This window comes from Peromyscus eremicus, chromosome 6, assembly GCF_949786415.1.
Source record: "Peromyscus eremicus chromosome 6, PerEre_H2_v1, whole genome shotgun sequence".
Classification (NCBI taxonomy): domain Eukaryota; kingdom Metazoa; phylum Chordata; class Mammalia; order Rodentia; family Cricetidae; genus Peromyscus; species Peromyscus eremicus.
In genome coordinates this window covers 16,042,474-16,070,270 of record NC_081421.1, presented here as the reverse complement: position 1 = coordinate 16,070,270, position 27,797 = coordinate 16,042,474, and the positions used below count along the sequence as shown (strand labels likewise).

Sequence of the window (27,797 nt, the reverse complement as noted above, 5' to 3'; positions counted from 1 at the left end):
AGAAGGGTTTTTGTACTTAAGAGAAGTTGACAGGGGCTGGAGAGAGAGCTTAGTGGTCAGAAACATGTCCTGCTCTTCCAGAGGACCCATGTCGAGTGCCTCACAACTACTTGTAACTCCAGCCCCAGGGGATTCAATGCTGGACAACAACCTCCTCCCTACACACACACACACACACACACACACACACACACACACACACACACACACTCAAATTTAAAATAAAATAAACCTTTTATAATAAAAGATAGATGCTGACTAGGCAGCAGCTATGTGAGGGGTGGATCTAGAGTATCTAGAGTACCATCTGGTCATCAGTGAACAGCTCTGTCTTCTCTTCTTCCTTTGGTGTTCTCGTGCTTACAAGGACAGACAGTAGATCCAAGCTGCCAGAGTCATGTCCGGATATCACTGTGGGCTCTTGACTGGCCACGGACATCTCTTATGGTCTACTCTTGGGTAGAGTGGGAAAATAACAGTTGTTTGAAGATTATGTGAGATAATGCATATAACTATCACAAAGACTATTTTATGACGGCTCCCTAAATATTAGCTTACAGCATTTCTGTTACAAAATTTCATGTCAGAAGGACAGCTCTTATGCAAGTTGAAGTATCAAAGACAATTTCATGTTCCTTGTTCTAAGTCCAGTCCTTGGTATTGAACTGATTTATCAGGAAAGAGGTTAACAAAGATTCCTCAGACTCACTAGGAAAGGCAAAGGGACATGCTTATATAACCCAAACATCCAGAAACTTCTCCCAGATCCAAGCCCAGGACTTGGATGGGGCTCATCTGCCGTGAGTGGCCAGTGCTGGCACTATCAGGAGGGGGACTCTGGTTGTCCGAAGGCCTCTTGCAACTCAAGCCTGCCATGCATCTCAGGCCAATGGAACCTAGGCCAGCATTTATTTATATTATAACACAAAGCAAGGGTGGAGAAACCTTTCTCTCCCACACCTTCTAGGTGTGAGAATGTGTGCCCAGACACACTTGTACACACACACACACACACACACACACACACACACACACACACACGTTCACTCACATATGTACACACACCTCCACCATAACACAGAGAACTTTTATGTGTCATATCCATGGGATTTGGGTCAGTCACTAATGATGTGAAAATTTATTTTCACTACAAATTGAAAGAAAACAACTTTTAGGGAACAGATCAGTTCTAAGATAATTAAATGCCTCCTCAGAGTGTTCTTCCTGGGAGGTTTTGCTTATGTTGGGGGGAAGATGATTTTGAACAAGATTGATGGCAAGCCATTTTTAGAAAAGTGTCCAGACAAAGTCACGGGTCTTGCAATATGAATCTCTTCTGTTTGGCACCTGAGAGGAGAGAATTGATTTCAGTTGTCACAGGCTTTTTATCATTCCATGGAAAGTGTCATATTAGCAGAAACAGCTCATCTACAAAGGTGCATCTGTTAGCCAACCCACCTTGAAGAGTGAATGCCTTCATTTTAAACAAGTTGATGTATAGGTTACAATGTATGTGGTATCGTCAGCAATAAATTTATTACCAATCAACATATATGACTATGAATTTAGTGTTTGTTAGGAAGGACCTTTTTGATATAATAATATTAGAAATCTTGAGGGCCTGGAGAGATGACTCAGAGGTTAAAGGCCCTTGCTGCTCTTGCAGAGGACCCAGGTTTGGTTCCCATTGTTGACATGGTGGCTCACAACCATTCGTAACTCCAGTTCCAGGGAATCCAACACCCTCCTCTGGCCACTGTGGACACTAGGCACACGTGTGACATATATACATGCAAGTAAAACACCTACACACATACATTTTTGTTGTTGTTGTCTGTTTTTCAAGACAGGGTTTCTCATGTAGTTTTGGTGCCTGTCCTGGATCTCACGCTCTGTAGACCAGGCTGGCCTCAAACTCAAACTACCTGGCTCTGCCTCCTGAGTGCTGGGATTAAAGGTGTGCGCCATTGCTGCCTGGCTACACATACAATTTTTAAAAATTATTTTAAAATAAATCTTAACAAAATTACAGATAACTTGACAACATATATAGTTTGGAACTTCTGTACACTAGAAAGATCACAAACAAAATCTGAAAGAAAGGGGACTGGAGAGATTCCTCAGTGGTTAAGGGAATTTGTTGTGCTTGCAGAGGACTTGGGTTCAGTTCTCAGCACCTACATGATGGTTCACAACCATTCGTTGGCATGTACATGGTGCACATACATACAATACATGCAGGCAAAACACTCATAACACATAAAATTCATAAATCTAAAGTGTTTTTAACAAAAAATAAATTAAAATTTCAAACCCTGTGATAATAAACATATCAGCTAGGTGTGGTGGCACATGCCTGTAATCCTAATATTCATGAGGCTAAGGTGGGAGGACCACTAGCCCCAGGCTAGCCTGGGGTCCCTATTGAAACCTGTTTCAACCTTCTCTCAAAATAAATAAATGCTAACATAGAAACCTATTTTCCTGCTCTCAAAGAATAGTTCCAGTACTTGGTGGTGTTGATTAAATCAGGGTTCAATTGTGTCTCCTCTGCCTTGGAGAGGATGCTTCTTTGAGTTCTAATTCTGGTCATACCTCTCCACTGTTCTGAGCTATGAAATCAGGGCTTCCCCACCCACACACACCTCCATCTATACCTACGTCGCGGTGAGCAATGTTTATTATAGGAAATTTGTTGAGAGGATTGGTAGGCTATTTAGTCCGTAAAACGAGGCTCTAGAGAAAAATAATTTCCGGAGTTCTCCCCCAGTGCTCCAATTTCATCCTTAACAGAAGAGTAATCTAAAAATTAGACCTGCAGCAATATGGGCACATTCAGTTATCCACGGGTGTGTTTCTCTGCAGAAGGAGTGAGAGGCCTCAGCCCCGAGTGGTGCAGAGGGAGAATGGGGGGTGTGCATGTGACTAACATAACAATGTCCTTAAAACAAGAGCAAACTCCCCAAGGGTTTTGTTCAGCAGTACCCGCTTGAGGACAGTTCAAAAAGATAGCATAACACAATCATTTTAAGTATAAGCTTAGTCTGTTGTTTTCCATCTCCTGCCCTGGTTGGTGGTTCAGCTTACATCCTATTAGTCATTTCTCTCCCTTCTCTCTCTCTCTCTCTCTCTCTCTCTCTCTCTCTCTCTCTCTCTCTCTCTCTCTCTGTCTCTCTCTGTCTCTGTGTGTGTGTGTGTGTGTGTGTGTGTGTGTGTGTGTGTGTGTTCGTATGTGTTCTGTAATGCTGTGATAGTTTTGCTATATTGAAAGATTGAAATGTTCTTATGTGTCCAGCACTTTCTCTTCGAATCAGAAAACCTCAAATCAGGGTATTATTTTTGTAATGACTTCAATTTGCTGGTCCACTGAAGTTGGAAAACAACATACAAATCTGATGCAGCCAGCTATGACAGTGTGCTATCATAATGGTATTTTTCCAGGAAATAAATAGAGTGGTTTAAGAGATAAAAGTCACTGCCCTATTTTGAAGTTGTTGAAAAGAAGAAAAAAAAAAAACATCTCCTGATAGATTAGGGGGCTTTGCTCTCACTTGCTAATGTTGTATTGGTTGTATTTTTTTTAACATGTGCTTTATGTATTAGGAGTTTTAAATTGTTGAGGAAAATCTATTTGTATGGATTTTAAACTAATTCAATAGATATGATATTATATATCTCAAGAAGAGCACAGGCTGTGTTCCTATTTGCAGGAAACAGGCCAGTTAGGCTGAATTTTATAACAGGTAAAATGCTAGGGTTTAACATATAGTAAGTGGTGGTAGCATGTGGTGCAAGCCACGAGGGTCTACGTGGATCATCTCACATACACTATGTAGAAAGGGTAATCAGTGCGCTAATGCACATCCTCAGATTTAAAGATTGCCCTGTTGGGAGGAGTGGGAGGGAAAAGTCCAAGACCAAAACATTATTTCTGTCCTCAAGTGTTGGGAGTGGCTCAGACCTATAATCCCGGCATGAGAGGGAGACTGAGGCAGGAGGATTGCTTTCTGCTCTAGGCCAGCTTGGGCTACAGAGTAAGAACCTGGCTCAAAATCAGAACAAACAAAAGCAGGCTGGTGGGATGGCTTAGTGAGGAAAGGTGCTTGCCAGGAAAGCGTGGCAACCTGAGGTCAACCCCCTGTGCTAGGGTTATCTAGGAAGAAGAACCTCAGTTGAGAAAATGTCACCATCAGGTTGCTTCCAGGCAAGTCTGTGGGGATGTGGGAGGGCCCAGCCCATTATGGGCAATGGCACCCCTAGGAGGATGATCCTAGGTTATATTTAAAAAATAATAATCATAAAATAAATGAACTAAGCAAGTCAGGGAGCAGCAAGCTAGTAAAGAGCACTCCTCCATGGCTTCTGCTTCAGCTCCTGCCTCCAGGTTCCTGCCCTGACTTCCCTTGGTGCTGGAGGGTGACCTGAGGGTTGTAAGTTGCTTTCGGTTATGGAGTTTCTCAGAGCAATAGAAACCCTAAGACACTGCAGATCGTGCATAGAGGTGGAAGAGAATCCACAGGTTGTCTTCTGACCCTTGCATTAGCTCCATGGCACCCTCAGGCTCACACACACATGCACACACAATAGCAATAATACAATTTTTGTACAGTTTAGGCCCTAAGAAAGGCAGGGTCTTGGTTCATTTGTGCTACTGTGACAGTTACTGAGGCTGGGTGAATTACAGAACAGGATGTGTTTTCTCACTGTTCTGGGGTGGAAAGTCCAAGATGAAGGTACTGGCCCAGGGCTGTGTCCTCCAGAAGCACTAACAGTGCCCCCGTGTGGTGGAAGAATGGAAGAGCAATCTGACAAACTCCAGATGGCTCTTCTATGATGGTCTTCATCCTTCAGCAAGGGCTGTGCCATCTCTTAGTTGGGTTGTTCTTTGTAAGCGCAGGATCTTGCTGAGTTACCCAGACCAGCCTTGAACTCCTAGACTCAAGTGATCCTTCTGCCTCCAGCCTCCTAACTAGCTGAAACTACAGACTAACAATATGGGGAGGGGGGGGTCTCACCACCTCCTCTAGCCCTTACCTTTCTCCCCTCTTCAGAATGTCACATGACAACACCAGAATTTTAAAGGAGATGCTTTCAAGCCATAGCAAGCAGATACTCCCTAGAGGGAAGTGAGTTCATCCACCCAAATGGACACAGAACATTTGTCTCTTAGCCATGTGGATACTCTGTACCTTATAGAAACATCTGGGTTGCCCAGAAAAGTACATGCTTGTCTCCCCAAACAGTGATCTGATCTGATGGTACTCTATGCTCACCCTGTGGCTTTCCTGGTATACCCAGCTTCTTGCTCTCAGCCTGGCCGCTGGCTGGGGTCTCCAGTGTTTGTGTGTGTGTGTGTGTGTGTGTGTGTGTGTGTGTGTGTGTGTGTATTACAGAGAGGCACCAAAGTCACCAACCATCTCATGTACTCTGTCCCCAGGCCCCAAGCATGCCCTGAAGCCCGGCCTCCTAAGGCCAGCACATTGGGAGGTTGGAGTTCAAAATGTGAATTTGAAGATACAGCCTTTGCCCCACAGCAATGCTGATTTCACAATAAGTCACCCAACAAAGAAAGCAGTTGCTAGGTCAGCCTGGGCTACAGTATGAGACCCTGTGTCAGAAAATTAAAAATGTTTTAGAGGCAAGATACAAGTGTATAGAAATTAAATGCACAAGCTTAAAAAAAAAAAAAAAAAAAAAAAAAAAAAAAAAAAAACGAGCCGGGCGTTGGTGGCGCATGCCTTTAGTCCCAGCACTCGGGAGGCAGAGCCAGGCAGATCTCTGTGAGTTTCAGGCCAGCCTGGTTTACAGAGCGAGTTCCAGGAAAGGCACAAAGCTACACAGAGAAACACTGTCTTGAAAAACCATTATAAAAAAAAAAACAAAAACGAAACCGGCTGGGGAGATGGCTTGGCAGTTAGGAGCGGTGCTCGTGTGGCCTGCATGATATCTGCTGGCTCAGTAACAGCTCTGCAGATCCTTTCGTATTCAGCCACAGCACAGAGGCTCAAGTAGGCGTCATTTATGCATTTTTCATATGTGTAGTATTTGGGGAGTAACCCAGAAGTTTAGTAACATTTCTCTTACTTCCAGTCAACAGTAAGCCAAATAACCGTTTTCCTTTTCCATTTTGAAATGAATGCAAGAAAGCTGACAAGGGGCGTGGTGGGGGCGTACTGTCACAAGAGAGCCAGTGTCACGCATTGCCAGAGAGGAGTCAGTGACCAGACAGGACTGTGAGAAAAGGCAGCATCAACTTTCTCCCTCGGTTTCCGCCTTAGTACTAAGAGGAAGCAAGTTTGAATAGCGGAGAGAAGACAAAGGCGGTTTTACAGGCTGTGCTCTGGAAAGGGATGTATTGGGATGCTCTGCTGTGGACAGGGGAATGCTAACCTGTCTCTCTCTCCCTCTCCTCCCAACAGTTTGTGGCTCACCCCAACTGCCAGCAACAGCTTTTGACGATCTGGTATGAGAATCTCTCTGGCCTTCGGGAGCAGACGATCGCTATCAAGTGCCTGGTGGTGTTGGTCGTGGCCTTGGGCCTTCCATTCCTGGCTATCGGCTATTGGATTGCACCTTGTAGCAGGGTACTAGCCTCTCCGCCTTCCCTCTGCACCTGGTGTCATGGGTATCTCTGTTGGGGAAATGCAAAAGCTAAAGGTCAGGTTCCCACCTCGTTGGCTCTGCGTTTTAAGTGACTGTGGAACACATATTCTACTTTTTAGTGGGAGGATCAACTTGAGGATAGACCTGGAAAGGAGTTGGTACTAGCAAAACGGATCACATTTGCAGGCATGACATATTAATGCTTTTAGGGTAAAATGCCCATGGCAGACAGGGAGGAATAAGTGGCCAGAGTGAAGTAGCATTTGTGCAGTTACTCCTGAGAGCGTAATAAGAAGAGTGTGGCCGAGGCTGGCCGGAAGAAGGGAAGGGAAGTAGACGGCTGCACTCAGTGGGACCACAAAATTGCTAACTATTTTCAGGGCACTCATCTGAATCCATTAGAAACACCTGGGCTGAGTGTTAAGCACATGGATATCAGTGGTATTATTTAACTTTCAATAATGCCCACAGTGGGTCCTCAAGTTCTTTGTTCTTCCAGAAAGTTCCAAAGTGAGTAGAACTGCACTTGGGGGCTTTCAGTTTTTTTAAACTGTTTGACTTTGCTTTGATCACTCTGGTGCCTTTCTCCTCTCGACCTGCCCAAGGAGAGCTAGTTTGGTTGTGGTTATGGAATCCCCTACCCAAGATGTGGAAGAGAACAGGAATCATGCTAACAGAATCTGTATTCTGATAATAAGGGGCACTTCCCTGGAGAAGGAGCTGCCCTCAGGTCCTTTAATCTCGTGTTTATATTCACAAGTCTGGTTTTATTTAAATCAGAATCTATTTCAGGCAAAATGAGTCAAGGTCACTTACAAATGACCCTGTAAGTCTAACATTGCCCCGTGGCTCAGCAGTCTCCTCCCGGTGTATACATGTGTGAGGATGTTAATCCATTCATTTCCTTGTTGAGCTGCCCCACACAATAAAAGGTAGAAAGTTTGTCATTTTGACCAAGTTTGATGACTGCTGGATTCTTTGTTATGTATCATGGAGAAGCTACTCTACAATTCTTGAAATACATAAACACTAAAGACTAGAACATAAATCACATAAGAGCCTGCAGTGAACAGAAACTTATAACCTGAACAATTTCCCTTTCTGGAGGAAATGCATCACAAAGTTCTGGTACCCAAGAGTCTGTCTTCAGGTATCTCAGTCAATTAGAGCAGGTTAAGGTTGCAGTAGGCATCTTGGGGTGTACATTTTTACCTCTTATTAAAATAACAGCTCCCTGTGTAGTGTAGGAACTTAGCCGTTCCTGGAGCCTGTGCATGGCTGTGCTTATTGCACAGAGTAAAGAGATAACTGGAGAATTCTCAGGCTGGAGGTGCCTTAGTGGATGAAGTGCTTGTCTTGCAAGCATGAGTACCCAAGTTCCATCCCTCGTAGCCATATGCAAATCTAGGGATGATGGCATGTGTCTATAGTCTCTGCTGGAGAGCTGACGTGGAAGATTCCTGGACTAGCTAGCCAGCCAGTCTAACTAACTAGTAAACTCTAGGTTCAAAAACCAAGGTGAGAGTCCCAGAAGAATGACACTTGATGGTGACCTCCAGCCTCTGCACACAGACCTGGGTGAGGCGTTCTTAGGCTGGGGACAGGGCTCAGCATTAGAGCATTTGCCTAGTGTGCGTGAGCCTTGGCTCCAATACTGTAAAAGAAAAAGAAAAAAACTCCACATATAACCCATTTTAAAGATGAGTATACTGTTTTATTTTCATCTCATTTAAAGTTTTGTTATTATTGTATTTTATGTGCACATTTTGCCTGCTTGTATGTCTGTGCACCATTTATGTGCCTGGTGCCAGTGGAGGCCAGAAGAGGGAGTCAGATCCCCTGGAACTGGAGTTACAGATGGTTCTGAACCCCAATGTGGGTCTAGGATAGAACCCGGGTCCTCTGGAAGAGCAGCCAGTGCTCTTAACCACTGAGCCATTGCTCCAGCCCCTCATTTAAAGTTTTAAAGATCAACCTTTAAGGAAAACAGACTTGGCAATTCCCAAGAATTGCAGGTGCCTTGGCAGTGATGCGAAGCACACCCTCTGCAGCTGTCTAAGCAGCGATGCATAATCGTATTGTTGCTCAATTTTCTGTGTCCGGTATGGAAATGTAACAACTGTCTGTGTGCACGAGTGTTCAAATTCAGAAGTACTGGACATTCTTTGGTCATTTGTTGATAGCAGATTAAGGTTCTGGACATTTGTTTGAAGTTAGTCTTCCAAATGTGAACCAAATCTGTTTTGAAGGTCACAGACTGAGTTAAAAACCAGGCTCTGAGTATGCAGAATAGAGGACATACTGAACAAATATATCCAGTGTAATGTACCTAATCCTTGGACTGTGGATGCCCCTGGGAACAAGAGGAACTGCTTCTCATTTCCTGTTAGAATGTGAGACTTTTTTTTTTTTTTTTTTTTTTTTTTTAGGTTTTTTTTGAGACAGGGTTTCTCTGTGTAGTTTTGGTGCCTGTCCTGTATCTCACTCTGTAGACCAGGGTGGCCTCACAGAGATCCTCCTGGCTCTGCCTCCCGAGTGCTGGGATTAAAGGCGTGTGCCACCACCACCCAGCAGAACATGAGACTTTTAAGGACAGTGTATCACAGGATATTTTTAAGGAATCACCTTCAAACAATTATAAGCTGATCATTGAAAATGTCTTTCTTATATGCATCATTTTCAAAACTCAGAGATTATTTTCGATCAAGCTACCTTACTTGGACATTCTAGTTATTTTATTTCTTCCTATTATGTAAGTGGTAATTGATAAGATATTTATCCTGATTCTAATATTTTCTTCCTTTTAAAATATGATGTATGGTATGATGATTCTGGATTATTTGAAAGTGAAAACTAAAACTTGTTTACAGTGTAGTAATTATTTTACTCTTCAGAAAGCGTTTAATGCCCTATGTGAGTCTATAAACTCAGGTTTCCTTTCCAGGCCTAAGAACTTTGACTTTGCAATAGTTTTTCATGCAGAAATAAGAGTAAGAGCCATCCCTTATACTGGAGTTTCCAGAAGGGCGTCAGTCAGGGCAGCATAGTGTACAGCATAGTAGGCATTTAGAAATTAATTTTAGAGGGAAAATCTCCCTAAAAAGGAGTAATTTTCACAATGCATAACTGTCAGGGGAGTCCAGCCTTTTGACATTGTGACTTGATGTCTACAAATGTGTTGGGCAACATTCATAACTATCCAAAGGTTGGACAAGCCTGAATAGCTCTTCTGAAGCAAACAGAAAGTGTTCCAACTTCCTTCACTTATTCACTTTTATCCTGTATAGTGATTGTTATGAATAGAAGCCAAATTTTCTAGAGCATTGCCCTCTCCCCTTTCCTCCTATCTCCCCCCTTCCTCCCATCTCTCCCTACCCACAATTCCCTCTCCTTCCCATCTCCCCTCCCTTCCTTCTCCCCTCCCCCATCTCTCCCTCCCTCCCTTCTCCCCCATCTCTCCCTCCCTTCTCCCCCATCTCTCCCTCCCTTTCTCTTCCCCTCCCCATCTCCCCCTCCCTCTCCCATCTCCTTCTCTGTCACCTCTCCCTCTCCCTCTCTCTGTCATTACAGCTGGGGAAGATTCTCCGAAGCCCTTTCATGAAGTTCGTGGCACACGCTGCCTCCTTCATCATCTTTCTGGGTCTGCTTGTGTTCAACGCCTCAGACAGGTTTGAAGGTATCACCACACTGCCAAACATCACTGTTATTGACTATCCCAAGCAGATCTTCAGGGTGAAGACCACCCAGTTCACATGGACAGAAATGCTAATTATGGTCTGGGTTCTTGGTAAGCCTTTTAAGTTCCCTAATTTCTATCCAAAACAGTAGTTACTGAAGTGATTGCCATTTTCTACTAAAACCATTATACTATGTATGATGAGAACATCACATATAACCATTAAACGTAAGCTAAATAAGAAAGTAACTGAATGATTCAATACTAGATAATGCTGAAAGGTGTATGTTGACACTAAATTATTAGCATGGGTCTAATTATTTAATTGAAATATTGGGGCTAAAGAGACTGTTATATATTGCTTTAGTTTCAGGGATTTTAGGAGTGTTCTCATTTTCAGGCTGTTTGTTACTTGACTTCAGATAACTCATTTTGAGTGGCTGTGTTAAAGGAAAAATTTGAGGTAATATGAGGGGAAAAAGTTCTGCTCCATCTCAGGAATGGAAGCACCCTGTGCACTGCTTTGTATCCCAGAGTGCTCTGTGCTCTGCCCCAACCTGTGTCCTTGCTGTTCTGACTGAGTAGGCCAGTTCTTTCAAATCCGACGTGATGTCCATCAGTCCCCAAACGGAAACTTCCTTTCCACTCAGCTCCACCAGGACCTTTCCTGGGTGTGGACATAGTATCAGCTCAGCCTGAGCTGTATGATCTAATGCACGCCTCTGGTTTCTTGTGCAGGGATGATGTGGTCGGAGTGTAAGGAACTCTGGCTGGAAGGACCCCGGGAGTACATCGTGCAGCTGTGGAATGTGCTTGATTTTGGCATGCTCTCCATCTTCATTGCTGCCTTCACAGCCAGGTTCCTAGCTTTCCTGCAGGCAACAAAAGCTCAGCAGTACGTGGACAACCACGTGCAAGAGAGTGATCTTAGCGAAGTCACACTCCCACCTGAGGTTCAGTATTTCACCTACGGTGAGTTGTCAGCTGCGGGGTCCCTTTCAGGAAGGACATTTCGGGAAGAAATGGCTGGAGAGATGCCTCAGCTGTTAAAGGCTAGGCTCACAACCCAAAATATAAGACATGGTAGCTCTCCTATCAGAACTGGGGATGTTCTAAGAGTCCAGAAACCACAGGTAGAATCAAACCCTACATATACTGGGTCCTTTCTCACATGTAAATATGTGCTTGTGATAAAGCTTGATTTATATATTAGAGACCATGATTGATTAATAACTAATAAAACAAAAATTATAATAGTCTACGGTAATAAAATTGCCAGAATCAGCAGTTTTGAGTTCTATCTAGGGTTATTATTGAGGAAGATAGAAGTTTCTTCACCACAGCGCCTACTGTGTGGAGACTGTCAGGCTGGTAAGCTCCACTGGTACTCAGGCACTAAGGGGCACACAGCCTATCCACCGTGGAGACACTGGACAGGGTGAAGGATGGAGCCAGTGGAGACTGTACTGTTAGGATGCTTAGAAGGCAGGGCAGCTTAAAACACGTACATTGTTTGCTTCTGGAATTTGCTGTTTGATATTTCCGGACTACAGCTGATCATCAATCACTGAAATTATGGAATGCCAAACCTCAGATTAATAGACAACCACCGTATGCTTATCATGAGAAATGTGTAGAGTGTTTGTGGGCAGTAGGGAGAGCATGAGCTTCAGAATCTGAAAAACTAGGTGCTCAGGGGCCTGGAATAAAATAAAGGAAAATTCAGCAGAGGCAGGATGTAGGACCTAAAGTTCGTACCTATGAGAAGGAGGCTGTGGAAGCAGTAGACACTGGAGAGGGTATTGTATCTTTCTCGTGGCAAGGATGTCCAGGTGGAAGGGCACTGAGGGCTTCTTTGTCAGCACAAACCAGTATTACGGAGCTGTAGCAGGCAAATTTTTTTTTAAAGATTTATTTATTTATTTACAAACCAGTATTATGGAGCTGTAGCAGGCAAATTTTTTTAAAAGATTTATTTATTTGTTTGTTTGTTTATTTATTATGTATACAGCATGTATGACTGCGGGCCAGAAGAGGGCACCAGATCTCATTGCAGATGGTTGTGAGCTACCATGTGGTTGCTGGGAATTGAACTCAGAACCTCTGGAAGAGCAGTCAGTGCTCTTAACCTCTGAGCCATCTCTCCAGCCTGCAAATTTTTATTATAGTTGTATGTTAGTGGGGCCTACAATCCCAGCTGTACAGGAGGCTAAGACAGAAGAACCACAGGCTCAAAACCTGCCAGGCTACATAGATTAGGTCAGCCAGGGCAACTTAGTGAGATCCTGCATGTGAATAAATGAAAAATAATAAAAAAATTAATTAAATAAAGTCATAGGGATATTGCATAGTCCTAGAGTACTTGCCTAGCCCAAATACCACAATAAATTAATTAAAATAGAATTTTATTTATTTATAGAAATTATTGTCTGGCACTCATTTTACAGATAAGAAAGCCTAAAATTTAGAATTTACAAGTGTTGTGGTTGGTCGGAAGGAAGAGTCTGTAAGTGTGACTAGGACTCAGTGTTGTGAAGGGAATAGATACTTTGACATTTTTAGGAAGTCTCCAAAATATACAATATTGCAGTGCATGCAATTTAAACACATTATCAGTCATCATCAACAAGCAAGACTTTTAGGGGGTGGAGAGATGGCTAGCAGTTAGGAGCACTGACTCTCACCTGGGTTCAAATCCCAGCGCCCACACAGCTTAGAGCTATCTGTAACTCCAAGATCTGACCCTCACACAGACATGCATGCAGGCAAAACACCAGTGCACATAAAATAATAAAAATAATTAAATTATTTTTAAAAAACAAGCAAGATTTTAATGTACTGTTGCTGGTTGTTCTTGCTCTTTTTGGGGGGGGGGTGTCACCCACCTCCCAAATAAATCACACATGAAGGCTTATTCTTAACTATAAACACCCAGCCTTAGCTCGGCTTATTTCTAGCCAGCTTTTCTTAACTTAACCTGTCTACCTTTTGCCTCTGGGCTTTTTCCTTTTCTTACTTCTGTAATTTTACTTTCACTCTTACTCCGTGACTGGCTCTGTAGCTGGCAGTGTAGCTGAGTGGCTGGCCCCTGATGTCTTCCTCCCAGATCTCTCCTCCCATTTATTCTCTCTGCCTGCCAGCCCCGCCTGTCCTTTCTCCTGCCTCGCTATTGGTCATTCAGCTCTTTATTTGACCATCAGGTGTTTTAGACAGGCACAGTAACACAGCTTCACAGAGTTAAACAAATGCAACATAAAAGAATGCAACACGTCCTTGCATCATTAAACAAATGTTCCACAGCATAAACAAAAGTAACACACCTTAAAATAATATTCTACAACAATGTACTAAGGACATTGGCTCAAAGGAGCAAATGGACACCATTTATAATTAAAGGATTGAAATCTTGTTTTATGTGACATGTTATTTTGATTGTTTCTATAAGCTGTGTATTCAAATTTATTCATATGTTTTTAGTAACCGTTGGCTGGAGGGAATTTATTAAACCAGACTTCCTGACTTCCTTTATGTATATTTTTAAGTCTTGTCTTTATAAAAAGAGAAGTAACACTGGGTCACTGGAGGCAGTGTCCAACGCACAGCAATCATTTGACAGATGTTCAGTTCGCTGTTGCAAATGTCTACAGTGCAGCCATCCTTTTGGAGATGACTCAGTTTGCACAGAATTAACCGTGTAGTATTTCATTGGCCTGCCAGGGAACCAGATCTGCTGTATAGTATTGGGGTCCTCACTCGGGGTCTGCCTCTAACACATTTACACTTCCTGGGAGCCTGCCACATGGCTCGGCTCTCACAGGGTCAGCACCACTGTGATTTGGTAATACTCTCCCTCCGTGCTGTTGGAGTATTTTTTTTAATTTTTATTTTTTAAATTACACTCATGATATTCATTAATTACACTCATGATATTAATCACATTTGTGGTATTCATAGATTACATTAGCAGTATTCATTCAATTATATATATATATATATATATATATATATATATATATATATATATATATATTTAATTTTAAGTGCCGAATGTCATTTATTGAAGGAGGGAGGAGGTCTTAAATACAGGCTTACAGCACAATGGGAGAACCCCGGAGGGCAGAAGTTCGATAGTGATGTTTTACAATCTTGCATCTAAGCTGTTAACGCCCATTATTCTGGATACACAGACAAGGAACTTCCCTTAAGCATTCAGGAGGGTAGAACCTGGCAGGGAATTAGCATAGGGAGGATATCAAGGTCAAGGTCAGCAAGCAAGGCAACAGTTACCCAAAACGGGGCCAGGGACCTACAGGTCCCCCTTTTATTAAAAAATGAGCTTCTGACTTGGGTTGCGTGGACATTAGCAGGTCACCTTACCCATCATGGAGACGCCTGCCCAGGCCACACAGGTGCTCTGTCTTAGGTTGGTGAGTGCCCCCCAGGCCTTACTCGTCTCTGAATACTCATTATCATACAGGCTCAATCGTGTGTGAGCTGCAGAGTTAACTGCTGCCAAAGATCTCAAAGTGGCACTGGGCTTGCAATCTGTGTGTTCAACACAGAAAAGACCAACAGAGGTCCTATCTCACCCATAGCCAGTAGGCTAAAGGCAACTGAGCCATTCCCTTCCTGTACATTGGAGTTCTTGTAAGATAGTATCCCAAAAGCAACTGGAACTTGAGTTTATAAATTTATAATTTTCAAAGCCAATCGAGATGTATATAACTACTGAATTAAATTTATCATGCCCAATAGAATGGAAGATTAACTAACTGTGGTAGCTACTTTTGTTGCTAGGGTCTCCACTGTGATAGCTGTAGTAAGCAATTATGAAATGGTAATCCCAGAAACAGTAGCAGCGGTGGCCGCCATTGCTATAACAGCAACAGTGGCAGCAGCAATGTCAAATTCTCTTCTGGAGTGTGTGGACATCCACTGGCATGGATACAACTCCAGTAACACGAACTGCCAAGGCCCATTTTTCTTGATCCCAGCACGACTTTAGCTGGCAGCTCTTCTGGAGAATCCAATCTCATGGCTACAGTTCCTAGGCTTACATTAATGCTTGCCAAAGCTGGTGATATTGGGCTCTCAATCTCCATTGGCATCCGAAGGGTAGATTTTTTCATGAAGACCCATTAGGTCTCTGTCATGTTGGGCTGTTGGACATTTTACTTGTGTTAATTGGTAGATGAATTGATTTTCAAAATAAGTTTCACTGAGGTTTGGCCTATGGCATGGCAAAACAACCAGTATGTAAAGCGGATAACTAAGGGGAAAGTGAATATCAGTGGTCACTTGTGCAGGACATAGTTTGTGTCCATGACACATTGAATCTCTCCCTTTTGTATTTTATTCTGTTTCTGTGCTATGTGAGGCCATCTTGGTGTCTTCATAATAGGGTTTCATCCATTGAAGTAAAGATGTTGTTTCTAGTTTAACATAATAATAGTATCTGGACAGTTAATTAAATTGCCATTGTTTCATCTGAAGCAGGAACCACTTGTCTTTATAATGGATCTGTTTGCAGTATTTGCTTTGCATAGTTAGGAATAAATTAAAAACTCCAGTTTTAATCAATCTCTCTCTCTCCCCTTTTCTAGCTAGAGATAAATGGCTCCCTTCTGACCCTCAGATCATATCTGAAGGCCTCTATGCCATAGCTGTGGTACTGAGCTTCTCCCGGATCGCTTACATCCTCCCTGCAAATGAGAGTTTTGGGCCCTTGCAGATCTCCCTTGGAAGGACCGTGAAGGACATATTTAAGTTCATGGTTCTGTTCATTATGGTGTTTCTGGCTTTCATGATTGGCATGTTCATTCTTTATTCTTACTACCTTGGGGCCAAAGTCAATCCTGCTTTTACCACGTAAGTAAGACATCATACTAAAAAGGTATAAAAAGAAATTCTAACAGGTCCAGCAGATGAAGGCTGTCAGCTGTCATAATAAAGCCATTCTCAAGAGCAGAAAAACAATCCATAAAATCAGCATCTGCAGCTGGTCATACAGGCCACTGGTCCACTCTCAGAGTTTAGTGAGATTCCACCACAAACATTGATCGGGATCTGGAAAAACACCAGACCAAAAGGGCTATTTTAAGAAAACTGGATGGCAAATGTCTAATAGTGGCTATCTCTTGTATTATGTAGACATTAAATTTAGCATCATCATTTTGAGATCCGTGTTACTCTTTCAGCTCCTCTGTTAATGTGTTCGTCACTAGTGAGTACAGGGAATACAGTAGGCAGAAAGGGCAGCTCCTAGGAGGAGAGCCCCAGCTCCTGCCCTGAAGATTCACCTCCTCCCGAAGCCTTTCTTGATTAACCTCTATAGTCACTGTCACCTCAAGGTCCCCACCATGGAGCTACCCGGGCTGTGAGAGTCTCTTTTTCACCATAGGCCTTTGGTTGTCATGGGGATGGGGCCCTCCCTGTGTTTCAACCCTTGCAGGCAAGAATATCACAAACTCTCCCCAGCTCCCCTTTGTTCCCCATAATGGCACAGCTGCGAGCCAGCTACACAGTAAATTCCCTGTAGATAATGTACAGCAGCACATCCTTGGAGACATCTGAATTGTTTTTTTAAATAGTTATTGTAGAGCCGGCCTTCCTTAAAGATAAAAGAGACCAGCAGCTCACTTTATTATAATAAATGACAAAACAAAACAAAACAAATCCTGTGACTCCATTGGTCAATAGACAGGACCCTGCACAATTCCCTGTGCTCTCTGCCTCACAATAGTTCATATGATAGATTACATTTTTCTTTTCTCTTTTGAAGGAAGGCCTGGCGACTTAATATAGTGGAAAGAATATCGTCTGGGAAGTCTGGCAGGCCAGGATTTTAACACAGTTCTGCTATTTTCTAACTGTGCCCTTTGGTTAAATTACTGAACATTTCTCAGTGTCATTTTCCTCATTTTTAAAATAAGCATGATAGATTTTAAATAAGGTTGTCGTGAGGATTACATAAGGCTGGTTATGTAAAGCCTCTTGCCCACAGTAGGAGCTCAGAACCACAGTGCCCTTTCCGTTCTAACGGCCCTCTTTTCCCACACATACCCAGCCCACGGATGCTGCGGGGAGTTGAGGCAGGGAAGTTTGCAAAGGAACAAGAGGAAGGGGCAGGGTGGTGCCGTGATGGGTGTAATAAGTGCAGAAACGGAGGCCAAAGTGTGCCGCAGCCTCCTGACTCCACACGCCGTAACCTCACCATGTCTTGTGACAGGCAACTTTCTCTCTATTGGAACAGGATTCTTCACTCTCCAGCCTCTGTCCCGGGGACTAACAACATTTCAAGAGCATACTAGATGTTCCAGTGATACTGGTTGAGTGGTTAGAGGAATACATAAGTAAACTAGTATTTAAAACTGCAAGTCTATAGGCTTCATTATTATTTAGAGTTTGTTAGCGATATTTTAAAGTACTGTTTTCATAAATAACTTTCTGGGGGGAAAAGACAATTTTCCACCTGTACTTCACAATGACTTTGGCCTGTGTGATGGTTTAAGGATTCTGTATTTGTTCCACAGATCTGAAGATCATATGACAAAATGAGCTAAATGCCAGTGGACAAAAGTCATGTGAGGGGTGAACCCTGGCGCTTAGGCTGGGCAGGGCCTGCACACTGCTTGTGCTAGAAGGACTAGGATGTTCTAGTTCTCTTGTCTCCCTCTTCCAACTGAGCATTACCCTCATGGAGGAGGTGAAGCTGGCTTCCAGAACCTGTATCCCTCATGCAACCAACTGTGGATCCAATTATTCTTTTAAAAATTGTGTCTGTGTTTGAACATGCACATTCTTTTCTTACCATTATTCCCCAAACACCGTAGTACAACAATTATTTGCAGAGCTTTGCATTATATTTGTTATTGTAAGTAGCCAAAGAGATGGCTTACATAATACCGGAAATGAGACACTGGTAATGCGAAAATACAATATCACTTATTTGGGAGTCCCTTGAACGTCCTCAGATACTGATACCCATGGGGACCTTGGGAACCAATTCCCCACAGATGACATGGGGGGACTGTGGGTTCTTGTGCCAAAAATTCTAACGGGAGTGTTTACAATGCAATGAAAAGCCCCTCCTTCACACCAGCCCTCAGTCTATTCATTGTCTTTCATTCTTGGAATCCATGGTTTCTTTTGAACATTTTCAGAGATTTCTTTTTTCCCAAAAAGAGTGTAAGTATTCATATAGCCCTTTCTTTTGTATTCGCATGACTAAGTAGTTCACACTTGCTACATTTTTTTCACTTAATGTACCTTTATATTATATTATAAAGGTTTATATTATAAAGGTATGAAGATAAATCTGCCTTGTTATTCCCAGTGGCTGCACAGCATTCCTCCATCTGGATGCACCAAAATTCTTTAGCCTGTTCCCTGGGTATTGAGTTTGTTTGTTTGCTGGTGCAAATTACTTCATTGCAAGTCGTGATGAATTAATTGTACATCCCTTTTTTGAAGTGGATGTTTAGTTTTAAACCTAACCCAGGAAGTTTGATTGAAATTTCCAAACCACTTCCAAACTTCCATCCTTCCAGAAGGAAAGCATGGGTATTGTGACGTCACTTCAGCTTTCTCCTGATGAGTGAAGCTGAGCGTTGACACCAGTTCCTGAGAACCTCAGGGTATACTTGCTACTAAGCACTGGAGCAATGGGGACATGGTGGCATGTGCCTGGAATCCTACCACTTAGAAGCTGGACACAGGAGGATCCACTCAAGGCCACCCTGGGCCACATAGTGAAATACTGCCTCAAAAGAAAGTGAAAAATAATATATCATAACAATAATTCTACTTTTAAGATTTTTATTAGAAGTAATTATTAGGGAGCTAGGGAAATGGCTCAGCAGTTAAGAGCTCTAGCTGCAGAGGACCTGGGTTCAATTCCCAGCATCCACATGCTTAGTGACTCCAGTTCCGGGGTATCTGACACCCTCTTCTGACCTCCACAGGCACTGGCTGCATGTGGTGCATAGACAAACATGTAGACAAAACACCAGTACACATGAAGTAAATAGTAATATTTTCTAAAAAGCAATTGTTAGAAGTTTATGATGATAGTATTTTATAATAATGGTTTACATCTGTGTAACATCAGATACTGACTTGTTTTTATTTTTTAATGCTGGAAACTCTTCATTACTGTGTTTAATTTTTCAACAGGGTCGAAGAAAGTTTCAAGACTTTGTTTTGGTCCATATTTGGACTGTCTGAAGTGACTTCTGTTGTCCTCAAGTATGATCACAAATTTATAGAGAATATTGGATATGTTCTTTATGGAATATACAATGTAACTATGGTGGTTGTTCTACTCAACATGCTAATTGCTATGATTAACAGCTCATACCAAGAAATTGAGGTAAGTGTTTCCTGCCCTGTGTATCAAAAGCTTTAAGACTATTGGCTAGAAATATTGGCTGTAGGGGGATTATGATTCCTAGGCCACCCAGCACTGCTCCTGGTGGAGGATATGACAGTCGAGTTGACTATGTTCTTTAGGCAAAATGTTCAGTCCCTGGAAGCCACTCTGCTTTGGATTCTGGATTTGTTGATTCTGTAGCCTTCTTTATTGTTTCATACTTTTTTTTTTTTTTTTTTTTTTTTTTTGGTTTTTCGAGACAGGGCTTCTCTGTGTAGCTTTGGTGCCTGTCCTGGATCTCACTCTGTAGACCAGGCTGGCCTCGAACTCACAGAGATCCGCCTGACTCTGCATCCTCAGTGCTGGGATTAAAGGTGTGCGCCACCACTGCCCAGCCTGTTTCATACTTTTTAAATGTCTTCCTCTTTTGGATTCAGTATCTTTCTTAGCCATGTGTTACCTCCACCAAGCAGCTATGCTTGTCTGGGTTTTGGAAGACAGTGTCTCACTCTATAGCCAGGCTTCCAGGCCCTAACTGTGTCACCCAAGACCTCAAACTCAGGGTACTCCGTCTGCTTCATGTTCCCGGGTGCTGAGATTACAGATGTGCAGTACCACACCTGGCTTCTAAGTGCATTTTATAACGGATGTCCCTTTTGTAGTGTCCTCGACACAGAAGGTAGGTGTATTGGTTATTTTTCTTGTTGCTGTGACAAAAGCGAATTAAGAAAAGCAGAGCTTGTTTGGGGCTGACAATTCAAGGGTACAGTTCATCATGGTGGGGAAGAGCAAGAGCTTCAGACAGCCAGTCACGCTGTATTCTCAGTCACGACACAGAGAAAGATGAGCATTGGTCCTTAGCTCATTTTCTCCATTTTATGCAGTCCTGAGCCACAATTACCCATATTTGCGGTAGGTCATGCCACCTTAATTAACTTTCTCACAAGAATGCCCCGGGGTTTATCTCTTAGATGATCCTAGATTCTGTCACAGTGCCAATCAGTATTAACCAGTACAGTAGATCCTGCAGAAGGCAAAGGTGCAGTACTGTGAATGTCTGTGTGTGTGGTAACATCAGTGTGGGCTCTGAGCACTAAAGGAGCCCACTTCCTATACCTGTGGCCCTGCTTCATGTCCGTTGTCAGTGAAGATGTTTGTGCCAGTCACCATGGGAACCACTGGGAACAGAAAAAGATGGAGACGAATCCTGGCCTCTGTAGGATTTATGTGACATAAGAGGACATGTAGTACAAACACAAACTTCAAAATGTAAGTGATCCAGTGAAGTGTGTTGGCATACACCTGTTAGCCAGCACTTCAGAGGAAGCGACAGAAGGGTAGCCTAAGCTACAGTGTGAGTTTCAGGCCAGGCTGTGCTAGTGTGAAATCCTCAAAACAAAACAAATAAAGATAAATGAAGCAAAAATGCCATTTCCCCTTTGCCTTTACAGTAAGATGCATGACATCCATACCAACCTGGTATAGATGGGCCTGGAGAGCAGGGAGGGTGGCAGAGAGTGACAAACAATGATGAATGTGAAGAAATGGTTGGGGTGACAGAGGGAGACAGTGATTAATAGTTTTATCCTTCTTTGACCCTGAATTTTTCTTGCCTTTTTGCTTTCCCTTGGAGTGAGGAGCAGGAAGTGCTGGTTATATCTCAGTAGGTACAGACAGAGGCGTGTGGAAGAGAAAGCATTTGAGTAGCATACATGTGAGTCTACATTGTGTAGACGTGTAGGAATTTCATGCAGGTAAATGTAATTACTTAACTGTTCAAAACATAATGTGGTTACTGTAAGAATATACATCGAGTCTAGAATGTCTAGTTTAAAATTTAGTGACCGTGTGACTGGAGAGATGTCTTAGAAGTTAAGAGCAAACACTGTTCTTGAAGAGGACCAGAGTTTAGTTGCCAGAACCCACATCAGGTGGCTTACAACTATGCAGCTGTAACTACAGTCCGCTTCTTCTGGCCACTACAGGTATATGCACACACAAGCACACACACACACACACACACACACACACACACACACACACACACACGCACACACGCACACACACAAAGTAAAAAATAAAATCTTTACAATTTCATAACTGCTCTAACAATGAGTTTTGTTTTGTACCAGGATGACAGTGATGTGGAATGGAAGTTTGCTCGTTCAAAACTTTGGTTATCCTACTTTGATGATGGAAAAACATTACCTCCACCCTTCAGTCTGGTCCCCAGTCCAAAATCGTTTGTTTATTTCATCATGAGAATCGCTAACTTTTCCAAATGCAGGAGGAGAAGACTTCAGAAGGATCTGGAGTTGGGAATGGGTAACTCAAAGTCCAGGGTAGGTATTAAGAACTCCAAAACAAATGTTTTGAGTCTTTTTCCTTGTCTTTTAATGCTTGTTCATTAATTTCCGTGTGTAAACTTAGAAGATATTGAAGGTAGCCGTCTATTCCATGGTCTCTCATAGACTAATACTATCTGCAGAGTGTTTCAAATAGTCACTTAGTCTATGCCCTATTTGGGGTCAGCTGCTCATGTAAATACCATAATATAAACAAGCAAATGAAAAGCTTGTTAAACACAAAGAAGAAAGTTATTGTCGAAAAATGCTTTGAATCTGTGTGCCCCATGCTTCCGACCAGTTACTCTGAAGTTAAGTAACTTTAACTTCGGGTCTTCGCCTTGGCATATGCATCGTTCGCTAGCTCTCTATTTAGAGAGACTGAGCAAAATCATCTTTCCTGTAGTGAAATGCCATAGATAGGAGCCTGAGCATAGTCCCAAATAGCAATGAATGCCCTTTATAAAGAAGAATAAAAGCTTTTTGGGTTGACTCACTGGAGTCACTTGGTAACCAGGAAGGTAAGTTTCAAGGTGGCACTTCGTCACTATGAACTTAGTTTCCATATATAGAGTTGGGGTAGGAGACACAACATTACGGTGGATTTAAAATAACAGGGAAGGAAGCAGACGGGAACAAATGTGTGAGATTCCAACACTGTTTCTGTCTAAAATTATGAAAATGGAGCCTGGCGTGGTGGTGCATGCCTGTAATCTCAGCACTTGGTAGAGTGAGGCAGGAGGATACCAAGTTTGAAGCTAAGTTGGGCTACATTGCGACTTTGTATGAAAATGGTCTCCCTCTGTCAGAGTATAGAATCCCAGGGAAACAATAAAACACGGGCCTTCTTGAGAATGGTAGAGGCTTTTCTCTCTTTGAAGCTGGGGGAAAGACAAGGTTGATACGATTTAATTCCTTATTTTTTTTTTAAAGTAGACCTGTGTTTCCAAGATTTGTAATAACCCTAGAATCTTACTCCTACAGAAAGTGACCTTGTGCTCGGAGTGGGACCCCAGCATCAAAAAATAAGTTTAAAAGGAAGCAGCTATTTAAGGCTTTTTGTGTGACATGGATGTGATCACTCACGGCTATTAGACCCTGCGGCAGTGACCGGCTGTCCATGCCTTGTTCAAAAACATCTCACAAATACAGTGAGAAGCCATGGTGTGTAAGGAAGGGGAAGCCTCTGGGTTAGACCTGGGTCTGAGCTCTGGCTCTTGAGACTCATCAGCAAGTCACGCAGATAAATCGCCTCACCTAAAAGAGGAAAGCAGCGGGGCTTCTGTGAGGATTAAATGGGATGTGCTCCGCCCCCGCTCGTCAGCCATCAGTGCCCACCCTTGTCCGATTCCACAGTGCTCTGCTGTGTGTAGACCTTGTGCAGCGGTGTGAAGTGGATTTCATTATCCCGATTTTATAGCTGAGACAGCCATTCAAGTAGCTCCCCCGGGCCAGGTCACCCGGCCAGCAGCCAGTGCAGGGCATATGTGGAGTGGAGGCTTTCTGCAGTCCATTCTTAGCCCTTTCTTAGCCTTTTTCAGTCACTGAGGAGTAGCTGGCTCCTGGTGTCCTGGGTGACAGTATTTTGATAAATGTTTTGTCGCTTTAGGGAAGTTCAGCTACTTAAGTCTTTATTATTTAAAAAAAAAAAGCCTCTCAAGGTGGGGTTTACAACATTTTGTGTTTCAGAGAACATATTTTGAAGTTTTCTTTCTGTAGGCAGCAGAATTTGTGGACTTTGGATCTGAAATGGTCATAGTGTAGAAGGTGGCTACCCAAATCCAGGTGAGCAGAGAGCACTTAGACCTCTCTGAAGGCCCACAGGGGAGCTGGCCACAGGGTGCTCACTCCTACCATGTTGCCCCATTGACAGGAGGAAGGAACTTTTTTTTCTCAGCTAGGACAGCCTGCCTTGGCTTCTCTCTGTCTTCACAGCCTCCTAAATTGCCAAAGCTGGCCTTGTGATCCTCCTGCCTCACTCTCCCCAGCATCTGGGGTTCTAGGCATATGCCACTCACTACACCCAGCTAAAGCTTTTCAATTACTCATGGGCATAGACTTCCTTCATTAAATGAATTAAATAAAAAGTTGAAGAAATGCCAACTTTTTTGTTGTTCTGTTCCAGAAGAACTTTAAGAAACATTTCCCTGCTGCATCAGCTAAGCTCGCTCAGTCAGCAGGCAGATACTGACCCCCAGTGGCAGAGGGAAAAGTAACATCACCAAGGGCATGTCCTAGCAAAAGGGTGAACAAGAGGCCTGTCCAGTCAGTCCAGTCACATCTGCCCTGGACTGCCACACCTTCCTGAATTGTCGCAGTGAGGCTAAGGAGGTAGAGAAAATATAATTGGGTGGGGGGCACTTTTGAATCATGTCTTATCCATGGCAGCTTGCCCTTGAATAATGGTAAGTCCCTGCTCATGCCTGTGTGACGCATGGACAGCCTTAGGCTCTCTGCTGCTTTCTGCTCCTACCTACTCAAAACTTGAGACAAGAGCAGGGGTATATGATAGACAGACAGACAGACAGACAGACAGACAGACGAGACAGAGAATAAAGCTCCATTCTTGAACCCAATTCTCTCTAAAGGTCTGATCCTTGCTCAGAGTAAGGCAAGATGCTTGGGAAGAGGTGTTATTTAGGTGATATTGTAAGGCTACCCATGCCTGTGGTACGCTTCTGTTCAACTTAGGAGAGGAACTTGGGTTCAGCAGCCAGTCAGCTCCTTCAGAGGTATTGGGGTTCTGGATGGTAAATGTTGTATGTCCCTAGGAAAACTTATGCTAGGTAGGGGCCAACTTCTAACATGCGTTCTTAATAAACAGCTCTGTTACACTGTGTCTTGACAGTGTTTTGATGAAGGTGGACATGTCTCTCACATGGATGTTTGCCTTTGGAAATATTTATTTCCCTCATAAAAGCCAACTCGAAAAAAAATGTTCCTCAAAAGTGCTGACTCCAGAAATGCCATCCAAGAGAATCAAATAGACTAAATTTCTTATTCCAAATGATTGTATTCTAATTTACTAGGTTAATTGTATTTTTTTCCTAGTTAAACCTCTTCACTCAGTCTAACTCGAGAGTTTTTGAATCACACAGTTTTAACAGCATTCTCAATCAGCCAACACGCTATCAGGTAAGAACTCCTTAGCCATTCTCTATTGTGTGTGATTCCTTGCATGTCTCTGTATGTATGGAGTAGTGCATTCTTCATCTATACTGTAAAGCCTTTCAGAACACAAAGCGTCAGACGTTAGGGACTTCAAAAATTAGAGTTCAACCTCTTTGTTATTTTGCTTTTTTTTTTTTTTTTTTTTTTTTTGCTAAATAAGAGACTTTTTGTTGTTTCTATAGTTTTTATTTTCTTAAGATTGAAATTCTTTATTTCTTATTTTCTTAAGACTGAAGTTTGAACCCAGAGCCTTGCCCAAGCTACAGTCCTGGTCTTTTTTATTATTTTATTTTATTTTATTTTGAGATAGAGTCTCACTAAGGTTCCTGGCTTGACTTCCAACTCAGTTACCCAGGCAGGACATGAATTTTCAGTCCTCCTACCTCAGCGTCTCCAGGAGCTGGGAGCACAGGCCTATACCACCAGGCTCAGCAAGAAGGATTGCTTTTGCAATGTTGACAACAAAGTGTTTCAATAGTTTTTTAAAGTTAGATTTATATATTTTATGTGAGAGTGTTTTGCCTATGTATATGTCTGTATACCACGTGAATGCTTGATGCCCATGGAAGTCAGAAGAGGGCATTGGATCCCCTGGAATTGGAGTTACAGATGGTTGTAAACCACCATGTGGGTACTGGGAACCGAACCTTGATCCTCTCTCTGCAAGAGCAACAAGTGCTCTTAACCACTCAGCCGTTGCTATAATTTCCAAAGAATGAATATTTGCATAAACCCTGCCCTAGAGAAAGGAGTGGAAGATGCAGAATATGAGAATAAGTGATGTTGTCAGTATGAGGTCTGGTATTTTGCAAATGGTCACGAGGCTCAATTGTTTTGTCAGTACAACTTTAAAATACCTTTTGAATGTTGATGTTATTTGCAGATTTGGACACTGTTGTCTAGCATAGAAGAAGTTATAGTTCTTTGTTTCATCTGGCTAGTCATTTTGATCCTCACGTCTTTAGATTCCAATATGTCTAAGGTGGAGAGAGGATTAAGGCATTTATAGTGTCTGTGGTGTTAATTGATGGGTACAACCCACCTCTGCATACAGTTTCCTTAGAAGAGGAAAACTTGACAAACTTGATTGTGGAAGCCTTTCTTTGTTTGACAACTTTACAGTCTGTTAGAATGTGGTACTTAGTTTATTTCATTTCCCCATCTTCTACTGATAGAAATGAAGCCAGGATTTTTATATCAGCCTAACAGAAATAATCAAGTGCTTTTACTGTGCGTTTATCATGAATGAACTTGGCCATGTTATGTTTGATGATCTATGTGCCCTTCTTGATGACTTTCTGCTACCAATTAAGAGGAATTTTTAATAGTTAAACTACCCACCTTTACCTGTGATATGTTTTTACCAGTGTGTGAATGCCTTGAATTGTTTTAGCTGTTATGTTCCCATCCTGGACGTTTTAATTTTTGCAGTCAATTTTACAAGGTTTTTATGGCTTTGGGATTTAAAGACCTATTATGTGATGACCTTTAGACTCACATGCATTCCGCTCTTTCTCTTTTAATATGAAGTAGTCAATCCATGTAGAATATACTTGAATGTAATGATACATAAAGGTCTACACTGATTTTTTCCAGATGATAATGTCCATCTATGTTCATTATGTTGAATATTGTTTTGTTTCCTATTGGCTTTTCATTTACTAAATTTCTGTAGCAAATTGACTTATTCCTATGTGTTTTTTATTATGTCCCATTGTTCTCTCTATGAATGCTATATGGCCATACATAGTTTAAAACAAAGTCAAACAAAAACATATACAAATTCATATCCTTCCTTACTTTGGGGCTTCCATTTTGCAAAATTACCTGGCTATTCATTTTTTTTTCTTTGAAGTTTGGAGTTTTAGTTACCCTGTCTAGTTCACAAAGTCTCTGGCTGGTGTTTTTATGAAGATTGAGTTAATGTTTCAAGATTTGATTCTTTCTGATGTCCCTTTTTTCCTTTTTGTATTTTTTTGGGGGGGGGGGCGTTGAATGGTTGGTTGGATAGATGGATTTTTCTGATGTTAATTAGTTTGGTTTATCTGAGATAGGGTCTCCTGTAGCCCAGATTGTCTTCAAACTCAATAAGTAGAAGTTGGCCTTGAACTCCTGATCCTACTTCCTCTACCCACCAAATGCTGGGATTTACAGGTGTGTGCCATCATGCCCAGATTTATACAGGTCCTTGTGTCTCGTGTCATTATATTTATTATATTCAGTCTGTGAAAAAAATTCCAGAACTGCCAAATAGCAACTACTGAGGGCTAAAAGAAGATAGAATTGTATTTCTTTCTCATGTTCAAAAGTCCAGATCATGCAGCCCTTCTGGAATGTGACTGAAGATGTCTGAGACCCTTCTCTATCTATTGTTCTTGCTGTGACAAAGGACATGTACCACTGAGCCTGGCTTTGAACACAGCGAATTTTGAAGGGGAAAGTTTTATGCCGCCATACATACTTTTCCCTGAGATATGCCTGTTTACTTTCTCTTTGGTGAGGCTTTGTTAATAAGAGACTTTGTTTAGGCTGCTTCTAGAGACACTTGAACTCCAAATGAATTTTTAAAACAATCCATTTTTCATCATTTCCCCTTTGGGCAGTAAGAGCAAAATTCTAAGCATATTTTCAG

At 42.3% G+C, this 27,797-nt stretch overlaps 1 protein-coding gene across 1 annotated transcript in view; it reads left to right on the top strand.

Annotated features, from left to right (window-relative positions):
* Positions 1-27,797, top strand: part of Trpc3 (transient receptor potential cation channel subfamily C member 3) — a 67,533-nt gene that overhangs the window by 28,036 nt on the left and 11,700 nt on the right. The window contains exons 4-10 of the mRNA XM_059265242.1: positions 6,420-6,584; positions 10,174-10,390; positions 11,018-11,251; positions 15,883-16,147; positions 19,454-19,649; positions 21,782-21,991; positions 25,046-25,129. Of these exons, the coding sequence (XP_059121225.1) occupies positions 6,420-6,584; positions 10,174-10,390; positions 11,018-11,251; positions 15,883-16,147; positions 19,454-19,649; positions 21,782-21,991; positions 25,046-25,129 (1,371 nt within the window). The remainder of the gene's footprint in view (positions 1-6,419; positions 6,585-10,173; positions 10,391-11,017; positions 11,252-15,882; positions 16,148-19,453; positions 19,650-21,781; positions 21,992-25,045; positions 25,130-27,797) is intronic.